Here is a 23,748-nt window from a genome sequence, read left to right as displayed (position 1 = left end):
GGTATCTTTAGGGTATTTCCTTGTCTAATATTGATGTATTGCCTGCTTTTGAAGGAAGACAGTGGTGATTATTGCTTCCAGCGGGCAAGGAGCATTAGTGTTGATAAGAATAATGTGAGGCGAGAGAGATGACTCCTGGTGAAGAGCACTTGTTGCTTTTGCAGACAACCGGGTCCAGTTCCCTCCCGGCACCTTCATGACGGCTGAGCCATCTGTAACTCTGGTTCCAAGTGATCTGACTCTGTCTGGCCTACGTGGACACCAGGCACGCATGTGGCACATGTACATACATACAAGCAAAATCCTTCTCTATGTAAGACAAAGATAGGAAACTCCTAAGCAAACAAGGAAATGTGACTTAACTAGATATTTTTTCTAAATTAAAATCATGTCTGGAGGTCTGGAGAGATGGGTCAGCGGTTAAGAGCACTGGCTGTTCTTCCGGAGGACCCGGGTTCAATTCCCAGAACTCACATGGCAGCTCACAACAGTTTGTAACTACAGTTCCAGGGGATCTGACACCCTCACACAGACACGAATGCAAACAAAACACCAATACACGTAAAAAAAAGAATCAAGTCTGTGTCAGACTTCAAATAGTTTTAACAGGTCTGTTTCAAGGCTTAAAGTCAGGCAGAGCTGCATCCCTTACCTATGTGCAGGAACAGGAGGTAATTTACACTGTTTCTCTGGTAACTTAGGTTCAGGAAAAGCATTATGATTTGAAGGAGGCACACTCCTACAGTCATTGTATTTGCTTTCAGGTGTTTGTTGCGTGCCCTGGGCCCTGCTAATGCACCTTTGTTCATGTCCCTTAGATACTCTGCCCTTCCTTCTAGCTACCCATAAGCATTATATTCACAAGTTTGACACCTACATATTCTAAGGGACATTTTTTTTTAAGATGTTAAAAATCTGGCATCTGTCCCCCCCCCAATTGCTGAATTAAGGTAATAATGCCTGTGATCTGCCAGTTTTTCAAAGGCTGATTTTGAGTTCTGTGTGATGTCTTCCTCCACCAGTCTTTGCAGCATTAGAGAAGTCCCTTCAACATAGTGGATACAGTAGATACTTAATAATCACTGAGATGAACTATTGAATTAAAATAACTTTAAGTAATGCCAGGTACATATCCAAGTTCTGCAAGATGTGTATATTGTTCCCTTAGAGCATTCTTGTCAGAAGAACTTTGCTAAAAATGTCTAATGTAAGTGGGTAGAACTAGGATTGTTAAAGGTGAGATTTCCAGTTCTCTCTCTTTGTGTGTGTGTGTTTTAGGTTTTCGAGACAGGGTTTCTCTGTGTAGCTTTGGAGCCTGTCCTGGCACTCACTCTGTAGACCAGGCTGGCATTGAACTCACAGAGATCCACCTGCTTCATGCCTCTGGGATTAAAGGCATGTACCACCACCGCCCAGCAAAGTCACCACAATCGGAAACACACAGTATTTGCATTGCTACTAAAAGTTACCTCATGTCCCTTTGCATGTTATTCCTGGGTGATCCCTGTGTTCTGACAACGGCTGCTCTGCTGTCTGTCACCACAGGTTAGTTTGCATGTCTAGAATTTGACATTCATATACATGAAATTCTAAAAGTACATGTAATACATACTTTGGTTTTAAAGTTGCTTGTAATTTCAAAATTACTTTTTCTTTCATTTTGTAAAACTGTTTTGTAATGTCCATTTTTTATAGAGGCATTATAAAAGATGTTTCAGGCTTCCTCCTCAGAATGTGCTGCCACTATACCATAAATATGGATTGTAAAGTAGATAAGGAAACTGTTCTTGGGCCAGTTCAAAAGTAGACTTGGACTCTAACCCTTGAGTTTCTCCCTAGTTTAACACTGCATAGATGGCATAGTGTTTCCAGTTACTGTTTAAAGACAGTGTTTATGTTTGTTTGAAATTAGTTCAGTGATTCTGGAGTTAGGATTTTTTATTTTTTTATTTTTGTCTTAACACAATTTCTTAATTCTTTCTAGGAAACACAAATTAATGCTAATTGATTAGTGGTTTTTCACATGATTAAAAAACATTGGCATTTACAATTAAAGTGACAAAGTAATTATAATACAATAAAAGTAATGTGGGAGTTCGTAGGGCAGTTCCATTTCAAAGCCTGTGTGAGCACACTCTCCTAGGGAAGGTGAGGCCTCACAATGTATTTTAAGCACTCTAGCTATAATAGATTAGACATGGTAATGACATCGACAGTTTTGCCTCTTGATATATATATATATATATATACACGCCACACCTGTGTGTCAGGTTGGCCTTTCTACCTAGGCCAAATTCTTTTGAGATTAAAATCAGTGGTATAGGCAGAACTTTCATTTCAGTGTAGACTGAGTTGCTTGTCTTCTTTGGTCAAACGCTGCCTTTTGCAGATGGTTATCCAAGGACAGGCACAGCTCGGAGAGATTGAATTTTAAGTCTTCTGGGTTTGTTTCCCTGGACCTCCAGTTGTCAGGCGCTAAGACCTCAGGAAGCAGGTATGTATGCAGCTGCTTCCCTCTGTCAGTGGCAGCCATCCCAGACACAGCTGCTGGTGTTGCCCTGCGATTGTTACTTTGAGCTAAGCTGCATTACAGATTTTTCTCACTAAACTCTTCCTTTGCTCTGGAGTTACTTTGTATAATCAATACAAATGCTAGCTTTGGTGTGATGGTCACACAATTCTTAATTGTGTCTTCCAAACTGATAAGACAGGAGGGCTTTGGTTTATGCTGGGTTGGACTTAAAAATTGCACATAATTCTTGGGTAGATTTTGATCTTCTTTTCAGGAATGGGTATGTAGTATTTGAGGAGTGCTGAAGTAACTCAAGATCCACTTGGTGTTGCCTTCTAGAACATGCATGTACTGATGCTTCTGGGCCAGTGAAAGTGCTCCTGCAGTCTATAGTTTTATTGTGGATAAGTAAAACTCCTTTTTTCCTACCTGAAGAGATTCTGCAGTTCTGGTTTTGTTTTGTTTTTTGTTTTTAAAGCTGAGAGCAGGGCATTGCTAGTGATGAAGTGTTGTGTCTCCCACATCTGGGCAGTGGGGAGAGGGTCTAAATTGCAATAAGTTCTTTATTCATTTTTGCTCTTCTAAGTCTTGAAGAGACAGAATTAATAGGAGGTAGTGTTCTTGTTTAAGAATTTCACCATAGTGCTGGGCTTTGGTGCTGCATGCCTTTAATCCCAGCCCTTGGGAGGCAGAGGCAGGCGGATCTCTGTAAGTTTGAGACCAGCCTGGTCTACAGAGCAAGTGCATTCCAAGATTCCAAGACAGGCTCCAAAGCTACCAAAAGGAAAAAAAAAAAAAAAAAAAGGAATTAAGCCACTGCATTGATCTGGGGACAACAATCTGCTTTTTAGAAAGAGTTCCTTCTAAACAGTTTCTGTGTGAGCATGTCACCGTTCACTCTGGTCATTTGAGATGGTTTGTGAGTTGGGCTGTTTTCTCACCAAAGCAGAAATCGAGCAGTTCCCAGCCCACATAAAGCTGAGATGGTCTTGAATGTTGCATGTCAAGGAAAGTGATACAACTGGCGATTTGAATAGGTACCAGTGCCAAAGAATCAAGGACTTGTGCAGTTTTAAACTGGAGAGGCCTTTCAGAAGTTGAGCATGGTCCTCTGTGTAGTGACCTTGAACTCTTGTACCTCTGTATAAAATTAGGACTTAACCTGTTCTGCTTTGGGAATTACAGTGTAGAGTTACTCCACGGCTCTTCTTAGGGAAACAAACTCATTAGGACCAGCCAGCCCTAGAAAGTATTGCCATAGAAAAATGTTACATAGTTTAAAAAACAAAGCCAAGCCAAGCCTTCCTTGGAGCTTTCTTTGGAATCCAAATTGCTTTGCCTATGTCATGCTCAGGCTTCAACAAAGGCTGTATCCTTGTGCATCTCTCTCATAATGAAACAGCCAGTCTCTCAATTGTGTTCTTGTGGCACTTGGGGATAACATTCCTTTATGATCCTCAGTTTAGATCACCTTACCACCCAAAGCATATTTGATAACCCTTATTAGGTTACTTTGCGTAGCTACAAATGTTGTTCGTGGTGTAGCCTTATCAAGCCTTTTGAAAAAGGCCACATCCCTTACTGAGCCACAGTCCCTGCAGGAAAAGGTTCTGTTGCTGGGGTCCTCGTAACAGAAGTCTCTGAGATTGGGGCAGCACTGGGGCCAAACGGGCGGGCGGGCACTGAAAATGCACATATCTTCAGTTCTCAAGTATTCCGCCGAGGACTGGCCTGGTTTTTCCTTTTAAGTGCTGATTTTAATCTCAAGCTCAGTGTTTCTAGACCTGAATTCTTAAAAGAATGGAAAAAGATAATGGGAGTTTCTGATCATGTTCTTTTAAAAATCAAGGTTTCTATCCTTTCTGCTCCTCCCAAATGTTTCAGATGCTGTTCTCATCCTCATGGGGCAGAAGAGTTCAGCAAACCACAGCAGCAAATGGTGCAAGGATTCTTATTTCTTTACCTGATCACAAAGTGGGAAGCTGAGCTATTTCTCCTGAAAATCCCTCTTTTTTTTTTTTTTTTTTTTTTTTTTTGGTTTTACGAGACAGGGTTTCTCTGTATTGTTTTGGAAGCTGTTGGTCCAGCCCAGCCTCGAACTCACAGAGATCCGCCCGCCTCTGCCTCCCGAGTGCTGGGATTAAAGGCGTGCACCACCACCGCCCGGCACCTGAAAATCCCTCTTAATGACCCCCAGGCATTTGCAATTTCTCAACTCCCCTGTCAGTAAAAACATGAGGGCAAGCACCACTTCCAAGCAGTAGGTTGTATGAAATGGCCTCATGCTCTCAGTATGAAGTACATATGAAACACAAATGAATTTATGTTTAAGAACAAGAAATACGGGAGGCAGAGGCAGGCAGATCTCTGTGAGTTCGAGGCCAGCCTGATCTACAGAGTAAGTGCCAGGACAGCCTCCAAAACTACACAGAGAAACCCTGTCTCGAAAAAACAAAAAAAAAAAAAACCAAAAAAAAAAAAAAAGAACAAGAAATAGGAGCTGGAGAAATGGCTCAGTCATTAAGCACACCCACTGCTCTGGCAGAGGACCTGGGTGCAATTCCTAGCACCCAAGTGATGGTTCACAGCATCTGTAACTCCAGTTCATGGGATCTGACGTCCTCTTCTGACTTCTGTGAACACTGCATGGGTGATACATACATGAAGGCAGAACAATCATACACAAAGTCAAATAAATAAATCTTAAAAAGTTGTTAGAAAGAACCAGGATTAAGATGGAGACTGCATTCTTACTTAAAAACTGTTTCACGGTTCATTGAATCTGGGAAAATAACCTATGGATTTTAGAAAGACAGTTTCGGTAAGAGCATACTGGGCGTATGCTACTTCCAAGAAATAGGTTTTATTAAAAATGGCCTTGTCTCTGATAGCTCATTGTATATATGTAAACATTCCAAAATGCAAACCAGTCCAGCATCCGAGACACTCAAGCATTCTGGATATAGAATGTCCAACCTGTATATATTTAAATTTATTAGTGTATTCATGTTCCACTTAATGTGTTCTGGTGAGACACAGTGGGTAACGTTCTTGCCACCAAGCTAGACACTCTGAGTTCATTCCCCAGCACCCACATGGTGGAAGGAGAGAACTGACTTCTGCAACTTGTCCTCTGACCTCCACATGTGTGATGTGGCCTGTGTGTGCGTACCCATAAAATAACTGAATAAAATGTAACAAAATATGACCTTGAAAATGTACTGTTAATGATAAGGATTTTATAGTATCCTTAACTAATACTTCATGGTACATATATACACAGGATAATGTTTACTGACAATAGCTAAATTTGAAGTATTTTGAATAATCTTGATAATTTTGAAACTTTTGCCTAATACACAATTATTTGCTTTTGTTTCATTTTCTAGTATAGGGAAAGCTATTTGCTCATTTAGCGAAGATAGTTTAGATATCAACTTGATTATACAATCTCTCCCAGGTATACATAAACTGCAGAATATTGCAAATACTGAAAGAAAAAAAGAAAGCAAGAAAATAAAGTGTGTGTGTGTGTGTGTGTGTGTGTGTGTGTGTGTGTGTGTGTGTGTGTGTAGGTGCTCACAGAGGCCAGAAGAAGGCATCAGATCCTTTGGAGCTGGTTGTAAGAGGTTGTAATCTGCCCCAAGTGGTACTTGGAAGCTAAATTCCAGTCCTCTGAAATAGTAGGAAGCAATGAACCATCTTTCCTGCCCCTAGCCTTTTCATTATGGAATACATTCGCTGAGGCATCACTTTAGCTGGTTGTGTTATAAAATCATCTACCACAAGCCCCAGGTTGCTAAGCTGTTGAAAATGTATGTTAAGTATTCACGAACCTAACTGGTGCCTCCCCTCACTCTAGTTTTCAAAGTAAATATAAGATATTCTAATATTTACCTCTGGCAGAGACTGGAATTCTTGGTGACCATGTGTGTTATTAGCAAGCAAGAGCATGGTCTTAGTACTCTCATCTGTGAAAAGAAGTTAGAGTAGATAAAGACAAGATGTCAAGGTGTTTGTTGGTGTTTATTGTTTCATCTGTTGAGGAGAAGTGAGATGCTTAACCTGTGTAATTTACTGCTTTAATTCTTTATAGAAACTACTTCCAAGCAGTGAGCATTGCTATGAGTTAATCAGTCTAAAAGAAAACACTAACTATGTAGTGATGCATTAAGATTTGCTTTGCAAGTCAAGACCTTAGAAATGTTGGTCACACCCAAGTCAGAAATGTAGACGCCTCCCCTCTCCGTGGCCACTCAGCTTAAACATTGCCCACTTAGGAAAATCATTGTCAGAACTCATGCTTGAAGTATTTGTCCCTTCACTTGTCTTGCTGTGGAATTCTACTTGTACATTCATCAATAGACCTGTTAATTATGCATATATGTGAGTATGTCTGCCACTTACAAAGCATATCTGCTCACTGATAATGTCTTATGATAGGAAGTCTTGCTGGTTAACTTTTCCATTTAAAATGTTGAAGAGGAGCTGTGGGGCTGGCTCAGTGGATAAAGGGCTTACTGCATATGCACAAGGACCTGAATTTAGATTACCAATATTAAAAATTCAGCATGGCCGGGCGTCGGTGGCACACTCCTTTAATCCTAGCACTTGGGAGGCGGAGGCAGGAGGATCTCTGTGAGTTTGAGGTCAGCCCGTCTACAGAGTAAATGCCAGGATAGGAGGCTCCAAAGCTAAACAGAGAAACCCTGACTCGGAAAAAAACAAAACAAAACAAAACAAAATCCAGGAATGGCTGTTCATGACGTAGAGGCAGTCAGGAGAATCCTTGGGCTTTGCTGGATAGTCAGCAAGGCCAAATCTGAGAGCTCAAGTTACTGTGAGAAACCCTGTCTCAAACAAACAACAAACAAAAAAATATCAAATGGAGTCTGATCACAGGAGGCACTCAGTGTTACCTCTGACCTTTACATGTGCATGTGCACGCTTGCACAAATGTGTGCACACACTAGTGCATGCTTACTAGAGCACCTGTGCGCACACACACACATAAACCATGTATACACAAGAATATGCATAGTTGGAGTTATTAGTTCAGAACCCATGGGCCTATAAAAAGTTCAGGAATGGGCTTGTGAGTGAGATGTGTGTCCACAAATTCTCTGAAATTATGTGCAGAATTTGGATTAATAGGTGATTTATGTAATCTATGTGTGATTTACTAAAAAGTCAACATCAGAAGACTTAAAAATTAGCCCTTTGGTGCATGCCTTTTATCTCAGCACTGTGGAGGAAGAGGTAGAAGGGTCTCTGAGTTTGAGGTCTGCCTGGTCTATAGAGTGAGTTACAAGATAGTCAGAGTTACACAGAGAAGCACTGTCTTGAAAAAAAAAAAAAACCAAAGTAACAAAAAACCAACCATTCAACCAACCAGAATTAGTGTTATAGAGGATGTACAGACATCTAAATTTATCTTTACTTTCCAACTAATTTTCAACTCTTTAATCTTATCATGAAACTCAGTAGCTGTATGAACAGTACTTTTTACAGTATCCCAACTCTGCCTTGCCTTATCCGACTAATGTACGTACTCATGACAGTGTTTGGCTCACTGGTGATAATAACTGTCTACCTCTTAAAAACACCTGTCCTGGAACTTAATATATGACCCAAGCTGACCAGAAACTGTGACCCTCTTGCCTTGGTGTCACAGGTCCTGAGAAGATTACAGTTGTACAACCACTTTGCCTAGTTCATTACTTAATTCTTGCTAATGTAATAAAAAGTAGTATTTAAGTTACTAGTAAAAAGAGAGAATTTAGGTTTAAATTGATGAAGTCAAAAGAACCACGTACAGAATTGTTGTGCAAACCTCTGAGTCATCTCATTTCACCGTTTACACAAAAGAGGCTCAGGTCTCGCTCTTGAGTATCACGCAGAAAGCTGATTCCCTGTCTCCCTTCATTGCTCTTGGCCACACAAGAATCATGTGGTTTGTTGAAAGGAATACAGACAAAGACTTGGGCATACTGAAAATAGGCCTAGCTTTGACACTGACTAGCACTTGACCTGCTCTGTAGGTTGGCCTCTCCAACACTGTTTATATAGCATAATAGTAATAGTATTTATTCCTAACACACACACACACACACACACACACACACACACACACACACACTATGAAATCTCATTTTAATTCTACTTTCTGTGCAGGGGAATGTATGTGAGAAACAGATGCAATAATACATGTGAAAATATCTTATAAATTAGTAAACTCTTAAGTATGAGTCTTAAATTCTTCTACTATCAAATTTATTTTTATTTTTTGAGTCAGCATTTTAAGCCTTGTCTGCCCTTGAACTCACTATATAGTTGAGGATGGCTTTGAACTCCTGGTCCTCCTGTCTTTAGCTCCCAAGTGTGGTACCACATCTGGTCAAACTCATTCTTTCTTTTATAAAGTTTGTTATCATTATTAGCTAAGAAACACACAAAGAAATGCAAATGTAACTCAGTGAAAGGGCTAAGGAGTTAGCATCAGACTGGATTCAGAAGTGACAGAGACATTCAGATTGTCAGATAGTGGTATACGAATGATTGTTACTTGAAAAAGTTAATAGAGACATAGCAAGTATCCTTAAATACCCAAAAAGAAATTCTAGAGATAAAAGCTACAGTGATAAAATTAGGGACAAGTTGGACATTTGAGAAGGGAAGCTTAGTAACCATGAAGTCACAGCAGTAGAAATTATCCACATTAAAACAGAAAATGTTTGTAAAACACATTTTAAAATAGCAATAAATATGTGGATAGTTTCACATGGTCTCAGACATGTATTTATCATCTTTCCAAGAAGGGGTGAAAACAGAAGAAATGCTTACAGAGATAAGAGTTGAAAAAAATTGAGGATGAAAACTATAGACCTCTAGTTATGAGAAACTCAATGAACACCAAGAAAAAGATAGAGGAAAATATTATTAAGGCATACTGTAATTAAATTGTTTAAAACCAGTGATAAGAATAGAATCCTGCTGGGTGGTGGTGGCGCACGCCTTTAATCCCAGCACTCGGGAGGCAGAGGCAGGCGGATCTCTGTGAGTTCAAGGCCGGCTGGACCGACAGCCTCAAAAACAATACAGAGAAACCCATATAAAGTATGGCGTTAATTTTTCTGTTGTTGAAATTCTAGAGAGGAGAAACTTCCAGCTCTATGAATACTGTTTTCTTTGATTCTGCAGTAGCAAACAAGATGGATATTTCATAGTGAGTGGGCAAGTCCCTGCTTGTACACAGAGAATCAGTCTTCCTTCTCTAAGAAAATCGTAGTCTATTGTTTGGTCAAATCCTTCAGAGGACGCATGCTGCTTGTTAAAAGAGTAATGTTAACTTATTGTGCTTTCTAGGAAAAGTGATAATAGTTTGAGAGTTGTTAATTGTTATTATGATATCCCTTTGTAATTTTTTTGTTTGTTTATTTGAAACAGGCTTTCTCTGTGAAACAGTCCTGGCTGTCCTGGAACTCACTCTGTAGACCAGGCTGACCTTGAACTCAGAGATCCGCCTGCCTCTGCCTCCTGAGTGCTGGGATTAAAGGCATTCCATGCCTGGTCCCTCTTTGCTTTTTAATGGGGACAGTTAGAGTTGGATCCTTCATGTTGCAAAAATGTCATCTCAGGAATTCATCTCCTGAAATGTCAAAAAGAGGAAAGTTCACTTGCGAGCCAGTGTGTGTTTTGAAGGTTAGAGGTCATCATGCCCTGCCAAGGTAACCCTGGGAAGGACTGTCAACTCGTTTGGCACTAGCTAGACTGGAGGTTCATTTGCATTCCTTCGATTTCTGAGAATTCTGGGCTAGAGCTGGGGAAAGGATGGCAAGCCAGGAAGGTATCCCTAGGTTAGTCCAGAGTATTTGTAAGGGAATTGTGAGTCACCAGTCCCTGTTTCCTGTTCTCTGACAGCTATTTGGTGTGGTACTGAAACATTCATTCTAAGACATTCGGCATTTATAGGCAATCACAGTCTGGGAAATCACACCCCCCCCACAGTATATAATTTCCTGTGACTACACAGGTCTGCCATTGTGAGTGCTGTGCTTAGTGTTTTAGGGTAGCAAGCTTGTGGAGACTTTTCATAATCTTTAGATGTTCGTGACTAGGTACCAAGCACTGGTGGCAACACTTTTAGAATGGCGTGCTTATATGTGGGTAAGAGTCAAATTTAAAACACCGTTGCTTTTGCAAGCCTAAGGCAAGTGAAGAAGGCAAGTGAACCTAGGACAGGTCTCTGGAGCTGCAGGTCTTGTCTCAATGGTGTCCCTTGACTGTAGGAGTGGGGCATGTGGCCAAGGGTCTCCAGTCCCTGGAGTCAGACTGGCGTCTGCATGTGATGATGGAGACACGGAGGAGTGCTCCCGGACAGCACCTCACAGCTTGGTACACATTGCAGGTAGGGTAAGGGTTTTCATCATCATTGAGGTCAGGGCACTGGTGAAGCCAGCAGTCCTAGAGCTAGAGGTCACAGGAAATCGTCCTCAAGGTTTTTTTTTCCCAGCAATAATGAAGAGGAAACTTCCCGTTTACAGGAATGTATATGGGACTGCAGATTGTTCTCACATTTAGCAAAATAAGCCTAACTCAGAAAAAAAAACTCTCTTGTGAAATCTAGATGAAAGTAAAAAGATAAGAAAAAGTACAGGGGGAGCTGTTTGATCAGAAGAAGGGGACTAGCGGGGAGGGAAGGCTGTTGCTGAACTTTCCCGAACCTTTCCGTGTGTAGAACCCATTCAGGCTGCTGGGGGGACAAAGGAAGATTGGTTCCCTTTTGCTTGTGAGACACAAGCTGTGAGGTGAGACTAAAAGAACAAAGCGACATCATTGCGTACAACATATGACCAGGAAGAAATTGACGAACAGTCGTAGCAGGAAAGGACAAAGGCGTTGTGTCTTAGACCCGTGAGGAGGACCTCAACAGGGAGGGTGCAGGGAGGATGTTGATGTGGTGGTGGAGGGATAATGAAGGGGAAAGGCCAGAGAGAAAAAGTCCAGCTATGAATCGAAGCGAACACCAGATTATTTGTTGTTTTGTGGAATACTGCCAGGCTTCAGTTTAGGAGATCACAAAGTGAGTCAGTTTGGAATCCAGTGTCACTTCACCCTGTGTGGTATAGGACTCCATTCTTTTTTTTTTTCGAGACAGGGTTTCTCTGTAGCTTTGGAGCCTTCCCTGGAACTCACTCTGTAGACCAGGCTGGCCTCGAACTCACAGAGATCCACCTGCCTCTGTCTCTCGAGTGCTGGGATTAAAGGCGTGCAATACCACCACCCAGCTAGGGGTTCATTCTTTATAATGGTACCTAATTGGTGTGTATTCTCAAGATTCCCAAGGTCTCTAGTTTTGTTCATGCACTGAGGCAATTCTCAAACAAGGAAAATAACTTCTTCTTCTTCTTCTTCTTTTTTTTTTTTTTTTTTTTTTTGGTTTTGGTTTTTCGAGACAGGGTTTCTCTGTGGTTTTGGAGGCTGTCCTGGAACTAGTTCTTGTAGACCAGGGTGGTCTCAAACTCACAGAGATCCTCCTGCCTCTGCCTCCTGAGTGCTGGAACTAAAGGCACACGTCAACAAGCTCTCAAGGTCCACAACTTCTTTTTAAAAAGAGTTTGGGACTTGGCAAATCCAGGCTGTTGACAGTAAAATTACATTTAAAAGAAGAGTGTATGTAGCTGCATCTTATGGATCAAAAGAAAAAGCCGACTTGAGTTCTTTCAGGGCTGAAGGATTCTTGGGGAGATTTGGAACTTTTTAATACCTGGCACCTCTGTCCAAAGAACAGTTGTGCTGCTGTGTAGCATAGAAACTCGTATTTAATCAAGGAAACAATATCTCAACTCCTACTTATATTCAAGAGTTAGTAGAAATTCCAATTAACCAGAGAAAATCTGATTAAAAATAGCAGGTTGAAGGAGACTATGATTGTGGAGTTTTTACAAAATGGATGGTGGAGTCCCTGCTGTTCAATGAGGAAATTGTGGGAAGACTATAGACATATGAAAAAAAAAATACTTCCCAGGATTGCCTTAAACTAGAAGGGAAACTCTTCCGTTACATTTTATTTCTTAGCTACTTGTGTTTTTCACATGGTGGTAGATTCTGGTGACACCGAGATGTTTAAACTTGCAATGGGGCACTGAAAACAGAAATCACAGGAAAGGGGAAGGCTGTAGTGGGCGGTAAGAGAAGTGGGGGAGGGACTAGCAGGACTGCCCCTGCCGGAAAAGCTGAAGATCTGTCTGCTGCCTCACCGGTCAGTCCTCAGTGGCACTGAGAAAACCACCCCTCGGCTTAGTCGGCAGCCTGCGCCCCAGTGACTGGCTTCTACCGGTTTTCCTTCCTTCCCCTCAAAGTAATCTCCATTTTCCATCTTGCCTTCTTCATCTATGCCTTGTCTGCCAACCCCAGCCCAGTCCCCGAACACGCAACCTAGGTTTATGCTTTCCTAGGACAGAGGGGGCCATGGATTTCTGGCTGATCTTCTCTTCTGTGTTCCCAGGACCCTAAGGCAAGATGTTGCTGTTGCTTTAAACGAGGAGGAAAAGACTAAGTGGAATGTAATATTTCAGTAAATTCTGTCATAATGTTAACTTGTAGTTACTGGAGATTGAAGTACTTGTAGTTTTCCAAAGCCTTGAAAATTTCCCCCTTTTAAAAGAGAGGCCAAGATGTCATCTTTGTATTTGGTTGGTTATTTTTAGATTTTTCCTGTTTTCCTTTCCATCTTCTTTCACTTACTATAATAATTTCTGGTTCCATTCATTTTCCTGCAAATGTCGTGACTTCATTTATCTTCATGTTACGACTTTCTGAAGCATCAGAGTGGAGACAGGAACCGTGTCATGGAGTGCTGGGATTAAATAAGAATACACACAGAGCAGTGAAGACAGTTTTGTTAAAGTGTATATATTTAGTGTTTTAATCATAGTATTTTACAATATAAAGAAATACCAGCATTCTTTAAAATGCTAATATATAGGTAATAAGTTTATATATAATATTGTCACTATCAACATTTAGAAAAGTGTATCCAGACTGCTAGTACTCACCATATTTTATTCACTGTTTTACCACAACAAAAACCTTTGCTGTTTTTCAGTTATTTAGAGGGATTAGAAGGTTTATGTTCTAAAAGGACACAGTGTTTTATAACAAAAAGGTTTCTTTTCCACCACTTGTCCATCTGCATTTCCTCTCGAGAAGCAGTTCACATCTCCCCCCCTATATAATTGTTGTCTTACTGACACTTAATGAGCATTAAGTGGTAACAACAGTAAGTTAGGAAGTTAAGACTTGGATTTAAATTTCATTTTCATAAGTCACTGAAGTGTCTTTTTTATTAACTTTTATTTAGATTAAAAACAATCTTATTTTATATACCTGAAGTGTCTTAAAGAGGGCTAAAGAGATGGCTCAGCAGTTAAGAACACTGGCTCTTCTTCTAGAGGTTCAACTTCCAGTAGTTACATGGTGACTCACAACCATCTCTCATGGGAGCCTATGCCCTCTTCTGGTTGCAGGCATATGTGCAGACAGAGCACTCATATACGTAAGATACATAAATAAGTAAATTTGATTGGTAAAGCACTTTCCATGCAGGTGTGTGAGCCTAAGTTCTGATCCCTAGCACCATGTAAAAAGCCAGGTCTAGGGTGAGTGTCTGTAGTCCTAGCATTGGAGGGATGGAGATAGGTGGGTCCCTGGGTATTGTTCCCAACCAGTGTTGCTGGTTGTTCCCAACCAGTGATTGAGTTCTAAGCTCAGGGAGAGACCTTGCCCTAAAACTAAGGTGGAGAGTGACTAAGGAAGACATGCAGTATTGATCTCTGGCCTCTACATGCAAAAGGTACACATAATTACACAGACCTATAAACATATGAACACGTATGCATACAGGCATTACAAAAGAGTATATGTAGTTGTTTTTTGTTTTGTTTCTGCTCTTTGGTCTTTGGGGCCCACCACCAAGCTCCCAAATAAATACACAGAGACTTATTTTTACTTATAAATACCTGACTTTAGCTTGGCTTGTTTCTAGTCAGCTTTTCTTTTCTTTCCTTCCTTCCTTCTTTCTTTTTTCTTTTTTTGAGACAGAGTTTCTCTGTGTGGCTTTGGAAGCTGCCCTGGAACTCACTCTGTAGACCAGGCTGGTCTCAAACTCATAGAGATCCACTTCTCTCTGCCTCCCAAGTGCTGGGATTAAAGGCATGAGCCACCACCTCCAGGCTGCACTGCTTTTCTTGAATTACAATAGTTACCATTTCAGAAGTGAAGTTCTCAGCACAGTTAATTTGCAGCCTTTAAAACTGTAGACAAGTGCCAGAGATCATTTTGAATAAGACAGGCAAGATGGCCGAGACCGCAGAGGTTCACAGTGACCACCACTGGAACAACATTTCGAAAAACTAGCAAGTTATGCTTAGAGGTCCTGCTAATAAATCTCTTAACACGATGTAACCAAGCCCTAACTTCCAGGCAGGGTGGTGCACGCCTTTATTCCTACCACTCAGGAGGCAGAGACAAGTGGATCTCTATGAGTTTGAGGCCAGCCTATCAAAAAGTTTTCTAGAGCAAGTATGTTCTTTGAGGCATTGTGTGTAAGAATTGGAAACCATGTAAATACCCTGCAAGGATTAATTTTGAGATAGTAATATGTGTGGTTATTACATGATTTCTTGATAAACAACATGAAAGAATACTAATAATGCATTAATTTTAAATATGATAGTATGCTCACATTTTACCGCCCCACCACCACCACCACACAGTGGTACCTGGGCTTAGAAAGTGGATCTGAGAAAAGATAAAAAAGATATTAATTAGGTGTTATTCCTGGATAATAAGATGAGTATAATTTTTTAATTAAGATTTATTTTTTATTTATTACACATACATATTCTGTCTGCATGTATGCTAGCAGGCCAAAAGAGGGCACCAGATCTCATTACAGATGTTGTGAGCCACCATGTGGTTGCTAGGAATTTAACTCAGGACCTCTGGAAGACCAGCCAGTGCTCTTAACCACTGAGTTATCTCTCCAGCCCATAATTTAAAATTTTTGTGTGTACTTTATACAGCCAACACTATCTTTTTTCCTGGTTTTTATTTATGTGTGCCCCTGCTTGTTTGCATGTGAACCATATGTAAACAGTACTTGCAGAGGCCAGAAAAGCCTTGGAACTGTAGTTACACACGGGTGTGAGCCACTAAGTATGGGTACTGAGAATTGAACATAAGGCCTCTGCAAGCCCAGCACATACTTTTAACCACTGAGCCTACTTCTTACTTTCTTATAGCTTAATTTCACACATGTTTTTTAGTTTGTTCTCCTGTTCTGAGAAGGGTTCCACTAACCTGGACTGACCTCTCACAGGGAATGTGGCTATGGTTGGATTATTTTGAAGGCAATCATTTCAACCGTAAATTCATCTCTGCATGAGCAGACGCTAACTGTTTTTGTGGCTATTACACATGTCATTAAGTTTTGCTTTCCTTGGCCTTTATGCTTGCAAATATTATGCTTCCCTCAAACTGAAAGAGTCATATAAAATATAAATGAAAATTATACAGACTGTTGAGAAGGTTCGTGTCTTGTAGAAGCTTGGGGTGTAAAAAGCAAGGCTCCTCCCGTCCCCCAATACTGTCTGTTGTTTCCTGGCTGTGCTGGAAGTGTCACTAGGAGACACCACCGTTTTTTGTTCCTTGTTGTCAGCCAGACTTTGCAGAGATTGTGCTGCCTCTGTGCCTTACAGGCCTTAACCAAATGTTTCCCGAGAGCTAATATTCTCTCTGTAATATGTTCTTTCTAGATATAAAGACCTGAAGTAGCCTTTCCTGTCTAAAGATGGAAAACAGTACCACCACCATTTCTCGGGAGGAGCTTGAGGAGCTTCAAGAAGCATTTAATAAAATAGGTAAGTTCCAGGAAGCCTAACTGTGGTGTTCCAGTTCTGTTGGCTACCAGACTTCAGGGATGGAGCCACGCCTCTGACTTCTGCTGCCACTCAGCTCTCTCAAGGACATTCCTTTCTTTTCTTAAAATCAGGGTTTAACTGCATTCTTTCTGAAAGATAAGCTAGAGATGAGCTGGCACTTCTAGGTGAGTTGGACTTTAATTGTTGGTCATTCCTGTGCAGAGGATAATCCAGGTTAATGAATGATGGTGTAACTGAATACACTTTCCATGCTATCCTCATCACAGAAAAGAAAATACAGAAACACTTCCTTGTGTACAAACTGAACTCTGCCCATATGTCTTTGTCACTAGCAACAGTACCTTCTACCTTAATGCAGAATGCTTAAAAATACAGTTTTTAAATGTCTTGTTTTCCCTCTTATGCATAAGTTTAAAAAAAAAACTCAGTATTGTTTTCAAAACCTGACTGTCTCCTTTTTCTCCTTTCATTCTCTGGAATCATCCCGTGTTTTGTTTTGATGTTACTGGCTTAGCAGCTTTGTACTTCCCTCTTCTGAAAACACTTCTCGATGTCTGTGGAACCTCAGTGTCACACTTTCCTCTTTGAAAACTGATGAAAAAGGAGAATATGCACACTTTTTCTTTCCTTCCTTCCCCCCCCCATTTCTTTTTTTGTTTTTTGGATTTTTTGCTTTAGTTTGTAAATGTATGCGAGTAGAAAGTGACCCCTGTCCTCAGCAGACTTCTTGGGTAAGGAAGCACTGCATGGAAAACAAGTCAGGTAGTGGGGCAATGCTGTCATCATGCTCGTGGGTGCTCGTGGGTGTTTGTGGGTGCTCGTGGGTGTTTGTGGGTGCTCATGGGTGTTTGTGGGTGCTCGTGGGTGTTTGTGGGTGCTCATGGGTGTTTGTGAGTGCTCGTGGGTGTTTGTGGTGTTTGTGGGTGCTCGTGGGTGTTTGTGGGTGCTCGTGGGTGTTTGTGGGTGCTCATGGGTGTTTGTGGGTGCTCGTGGGTGTTTGTGGGTGCTCATGGGTGTTTGTGGGTGCTCGTGGGTGTTTGTGGGTGCTCATGGGTGTTTGTGAGTGCTCGTGGGTGTTTGTGGTGTTTGTGGGTGCTCATGGGTGTTTGTGGGTGCTCATGGGTGTTTGTGGGTGCTCATGGGTGTTTGTGGGTGCTTGTGGGTGTTTGTGGGTGCTCGTGGGTGTTTGTGGGTATTTGTGGGTGTTTGTGGGTGCTCGTGGGTGTTTGTGGGTGCTCATGGGTGTTTGTGGGTGCTTGTGGGTGCTCGTGGGTGTTTGTGGGTGCTCGTGGGTGCTCGTGGGTGTTTGTGGGTGCTTGTGGGTGCTCGTGGGTATTTGTGGGTGCTTGTGGGTGCTCGTGGGTGTTTGTGGGTGCTCGTGGGTGTTTGTGGTGTTTGTGGGTGCTCGTGGGTGCTTGTGGGTGTTTGTGGGTGCTCGTGGGTATTTGTGGGTATTTGTGGGTGCTTGTGGGTGCTCTCACTCTTGGATTTCTCACCAGCCTCTCCAACAATGATTAAAATTCATGTAGGGTGAACATTAGAATACAATAATAATAGTTGTTAAAAATACAGCTTAGCTTGTCTTCAGAAAGGTATTCGCGGATCTTCGGCGTGTAAATAAGCACTTCTGAAAAGTCTGTGCCTTGCTCTTCTGCCTGGAAGTGGAAACACTCCCATCAGTCACTGTAACATTGCATGCACATGGCATGATTTGCAGAAAGCTATTAGCAATAAATGTTTTAGAATATTGTCTGTGGTGCTCGGCATATTTTTCAAGCTAAGAGCTGGGCAGTATTGAATGTTCTTTCTTATTTTAGGCATCCAAAACAACCTAACAAAATTGGATCTGTCAGTTTGGCATTGCAGTCATTTTTTAGGTGCCTTTTAATGAAAGAGACCCTTCCTGGGTCTCAGTAAAATGAGTTAGTAATCTGTTTTCTTTGTCAAGCATGCCAACTTTAATCTTTCTGACTCATGGAAACATAATCTTGCAATATTTAATTAATGGTATTTTGAGTAGACAATCCACTGATGAAATAACTTTGGCAGCAAGATAGTTTGTGCTGTGAGAGAACTACTAGCACTAGCAGAATATGTCCTCACTGACTTTTTACAAGATAAACTGTGATTCATGAACTCAGCAAGTACAAACAACTCCTTAGTGACCACACCTATGCCACCTTACCAGAGGGAGGATTTTGAGGTCACTGGGGAAAGTGGGAAGTTAAAAATATCTGTCTGTCCTGTTTTCTCTTTAAAATTGGGTTGAAACACCATTTTGACCCTTGTGAGTGTACAGTTCAATGGGATCAAGTACATTCATATTATTCAGCACTGCCATCCTTTTCCAGCCGTCCCTCTCATTCTGCCACCCTACAACTCCACATCTGTTAACAGCAGCTCCCGTGTCCTTCTCCTCCAGCCCCCAGAGACCACCACTCTCCCTTCCCTTCTGTCCAAATTTCCCTCTTCTAGGTACTGCACATAAAGAGAATCATACTCTATCTGTGGCTTTGAATGCTTTCTCACTTTGTGTGAGCTAATGCTTTCATGATGTAGCATATGTCACAACCGTCTTCCTTTTAAAGCCTGGCTAATATTCTATTGTGTATGTAGACAGCAGTGTTTTGCTTGCCAGTGCTTTCATTGATAGCCATCTGGGTTTCCGGCTGTTTTGAATTGCATTCTGTGAACACAGGTGCACAAACACTTGCTCAAGCTCCACCATCACTTCTGGGTGTACTCTACTGCAGACTTACAGGGTCACATCGCAGTTCCACGTTTAATTGTCTGGTGTGCAGCTGTTTTTCATTGTGGGTGTGCTGGCTTTCATCCCCACCAACATGATACTTATGTTCTCATTTCTGTTCATCCTCACTGGTACTTGCTGTGTTGTTGTTGTTTTCTAACAGCCGCCCTTAAAGGGCTACTAGTAGTGACTTGTTGTGGTTTTGCATTTTCCAAATAAGTACAGATATTGAAATATTTTTATGGTGATTTGTATGCTTTCTCTAGAGAAATGTATATTCAAGACCTTTGCTTATCTCTGGGTGTATTCTTTGTGTTTCGCACTAGTGATTTCAGTCTGGGATCTTATGCTAAGATCTTGGTTCCTTTTTGAATTGATTTTTGTTCAGGGTGAGTGAGAATGAATCTATATTTTTTTTCTTTCTTTTTAACATGGTGATGTCATTTTCCCAGAAGGATCTTCTCTCCAATGTTTTTTTTCCACCATTGTCAAAGATTGGGTGGCTATAGATGTGTATGAGTTTATTTCTAGGACCTATATTTCATTTTATTGGTCTACCTGTCTGTTTTTGTGCCAGTACCGTGCTGTTTTGGTTGCTGTGGCTCTGTAGTATAGTTTGGGATGCTGTAAGGCATCCAGCATTGTTCCTTTTGCTTAGGGTTGATTTGGATATTAAGAATCTTTGGTGTTCCCATATGAATCTTAAGATATTTTTTCTGGTTCTGTGAAGAATGTCATTGGAATTCTGATAGAGGTTGCATTGAGTATGTGGATTGTTTTTAATAATTAATATTATAAAAATATTAATTCTGCCATCCATAAGCATAAGAGGTCTTTCCACCATTTAGTGTCTCCAGACTCGTTCTTCATTGTTTCAAAGTTTTCATTATAGAGGTCTTTTGTCTCCATGCTTAGGTTTATTCCTAAGGTTTTGTTTTTGTTTTTAAAGCTTGTTATTAGATAACCACTATGTACATTTGGTCTATGGTGTAGTTAACTCTGATGTTTTATTGTTGATTTTGAACAGATGATGTACCTAAAGATGAGTGGGGGTATTGAATCTCTCCTACTGTTACCGTATCAGAGTCTAATTGACTTCTTCTGCTATTAGTGTCTGCGTTATGAAACTGGGAACCCCGACATCCAATCTCTCTCTCTCTCTCTCTCTCTCTCTCTCTCTCTCTCTCTCTCTCTCTCTCTCTGTGTGTGTGTGTGTGTGTGTGTGTGTGTGTGTGTGATGGAAGTTTTTGTCCCAGTCTGGTTCCGCATCTGTTTAGCCCCAAATAAATACGCAGAGGCTTCTACTGACTATAAACTGTTTAGCCAATGGCTCAGGCTTCTATTGGATAATTCTTTCTTAATTATTAGCCCATTTCTATTAAAATATGTATTACTGCAAGGCTTTGGTTTACCCGTAATGCTCCTTTCATAGCTACATGGCATCTCCCTGTTGACTCTTTCCCTGCCTTTTCCCTTTCCCAGAATTCTTCTAGTTTGGTAGCCCCACCTATTCTTCCTGCCTGGCTAATGGCCAATCAGCATTTATTTATCAACCAATAAGCGAAACATATATTCACAGCATACAGAAGGACATTCCCCATCATATATATATATATATGTATATATATATAATTATTTTATCATCTTGATGAATATTTCCCTTTATTAATTTGTGGCTACATTCTTTATCTCTTCTGAGTAACTTGGTTTGAAATCTACTTTATCAGCTATTGAAGTAACTATGCCATCTTGTATTTGATGGCTTCTGTGTTTGGTAGGTTGACATCATCTTTCGTCTGCCTGTCTGTGAATGCTTTTTTGCCAGTGAGCTATGATCTTTGGAAATAGCAAATGATTGGATCTTATTTTTTAATATATTTTTAATTGATTCTTTGGGAATTTCACATCATACACTGAGAGAGAGAGAGAGAGAGAGAGAGAGATTATTAGTTTTAATCTTTTAATCATCTTAGAGTTCTTAGACATTATGGTCATTCTCTCTCCTTCTCCCCATTTGTTAATGTTTGACTATAGTACTGTATTGACATTGCTACCCATCCCTGATTTTCTTTCTTTTGCTTGGTTGAGATCGTTGACAATGGGTGCTTTCCACTGTATTTTTATTTGATTTATAAAGTTTCAATGTCCAGAATTTCTGTTCATTTAGTGTCCCCCAACCATCAATATTTTTGCTGACTTTCTTTTCCTTGTTTCTGACATTTTTATACATGTGGTTGATTTACTCATAGTTTATTGACTTGGTCCTCAGTGTTGCTGTACTCTGGACTGATTTCCTTCCTTTACCTACTTGTTTGTATTCCTATTTGACGTCAATGACCATTTATATTAGTGAACTTAGGAGATCTTCATCCAGCATTACCTCTATTTCAGTAACTTTGACTTCAGTAGTTGGGGAATTATGATCTTTTGGGGAAGCCATATTGTCTTGTTTTTTTTATGTTTCTTTGCTGCTATGACACATCTGATAGTTTGAATATTTGTTCTCCTTTTTATTTGGGGATATTTTTACTGAGTATCCTACACCCAAGGGCTTATTCTCCAGTATCAGTTAGAGAAACTAATGTAGAATATTGGGTGAAGTTTAAAAAAAGTTTAAATGTGGAAATGTTACCAAGGGGAAGAGAAAAGTGCAAGATGTAACAGTGCAGTAAAAAGAGAAGGGGACGTTAGCAAAGGTGTGTGTGTTGGTACTCAGTTCGCAGTCTACTTTTCTCCAGCAGGAACCTCAATTTCTGGCCTGGTGTTGACCACAGTTGGGATAGGTATTCCCTTTTCAGTTAAACCTTTACAGAAACACCTCCTAGACACACCCGGTGGTGTGTTTCCTGGTTCTGAATCTTCTCAGGTTGACAACGATGTAATTATCTGATGTAATGGGTACCACTCTAGACTCTAAAACTTAGCCACCAGAGATTCTGTACGAGGTGATTCCTTGTCATAGCCAGAATAACCAACTTGGCATCTTGACGTGTTGCCAACTATGCAGATTTGTTTTATGTTATCTTTGTTCTGAGTCCAGAAGTGCTCCTGATTTCTAGGGAACCCTACAACCTGCCTAATGCTATCTTTGTGGTAACAAAAAATACTTAGAAGTTTGTTTCTAAAAGTCCAAATATAGGGTGAAATTTCTTGAACACCTAATCTCAAAATGTCATCAAACATGATTAAACATACATAATGGTATGATAAATATGTAGCAAGCAATAAATGATCAATAAATAAACTGTCACCAAAAATAAAATATAAAGAAAATGATTGCATATTTTAGGAGTAGAGTTCTGTTGATTACATATGTCATATATGTTGCAGATAGATAGTATATAAAGAATGTGGGGCCAGCAGATTCATTTAATAAATTTATCAGCATAAAATCTGATTGGTTATTCCATTTTGACTTTGACTGATATTTTTCTTTTCATATATATCTGACACTTCTCCAGGCTTATTTCTCTGAGATTTAGTCATTTGTTAAAACTGAGTTTTGTGCAAATAAACTTCTTCTGTGAGTAGTCTTGGTCACTGTGTTTATCACAGCAACAGAGAAGTGACTAATCCACGTGCACCCTGCATTATTCAGGTTTAGGAAGGAAGGCTACTACCACCACTTATGAAGCAAACTTTTAGAGTTCTGGGTTTTCTGCGTTTGACAATTTACCGTACATCTTTACAGATATTGACAACAGTGGATATGTTAGTGACTATGAACTTCAGGACTTGTTTAAGGAGGCAAATCTTCCTCTTCCTGGGTACAAGGTGCGTGAGATTGTGGAGAAAATTTTCGTGTTTACTGACAGCAACAAAGATGGCAAAATCAGTTTTGAAGAATTCGTGTCAGTAAGTAACCCAATACTCTTCTAAGTTTTTGATCATTTTGTTGCAAGTAGAATTTCAATAATGCTGTTGTTAGTTTTGTTTTGACTTGGATGCAGAGTCCAGACAAAACACTGCTTTTAAAATGATGGAGATGATGCTAATAACAGATATTACTGTGAAAATCATTTCTGTAAGCCAAAGAGCAAATCACATTGAATGGAAATCCAGTTCAGATAATAGCCATTCATGCCCTAGAATTACTGTACTTAAGTTGTATATTATTGACCATTAGCATAATTGAATAAGTCTTGATAAAATAAACATTTTCTAGTTGTATATTCTTTATTAATTAAATATGTGAGCTCTGGACATTGTGAATAATGTGATGAGCAGAAACGACATGGTCCTTGCTTTCATGGTATGTACTTGTGGGGGAAGGCAGAATCACACAAATGGATAGAAATGCCAACTATGGCAACTGCTGTGGTAGAACAGCACGGACTCCATGAGCAGTTAGGATGGATGGAGTTGAACTTGAAGGGGAGACCCAGGGACTCGGGGAAGTATCCTTCTATCTGTGATGAGCTGACATCTGAAGAAAGAAGTTAAATAGGAATGGAGGTGCAAATAATGTGGGAAGCAGGTAGACTTGGCAGTGTGTCCTGAGACCCTGTGTTATTAGAGTTGCTGGATCTCTCAAGTGTCTACAA

General features: G+C 40.4%; 1 protein-coding gene across 3 annotated transcripts in view; it reads left to right on the top strand.

Moving 5' to 3' along the window:
• Pls1 (plastin 1) overlaps nucleotides 1–23,748 on the top strand; it is a 76,747-nt gene that overhangs the window by 22,623 nt on the left and 30,376 nt on the right. For 2 of the 3 annotated variants that reach the window (XM_040739810.1, XM_040739811.1), the window contains exons 2-3: nucleotides 16,330–16,434; nucleotides 22,896–23,059. In XM_040739810.1, the coding sequence (XP_040595744.1) occupies nucleotides 16,365–16,434; nucleotides 22,896–23,059 (234 nt within the window). In that variant the 5' untranslated portion in view covers nucleotides 16,330–16,364. Of the gene's footprint in view, nucleotides 1–2,345; nucleotides 2,495–16,329; nucleotides 16,435–22,895; nucleotides 23,060–23,748 lie in introns of those variants that run through there. The other variant, XM_040739809.1, reaches the window with a different exon arrangement.

The sequence above is a fragment of the Mesocricetus auratus genome, unplaced genomic scaffold (assembly GCF_017639785.1).
Source record: "Mesocricetus auratus isolate SY011 unplaced genomic scaffold, BCM_Maur_2.0 Super-Scaffold_100691, whole genome shotgun sequence".
Classification (NCBI taxonomy): domain Eukaryota; kingdom Metazoa; phylum Chordata; class Mammalia; order Rodentia; family Cricetidae; genus Mesocricetus; species Mesocricetus auratus.
This window is presented reverse-complemented; position numbering and strand designations above follow the sequence as displayed.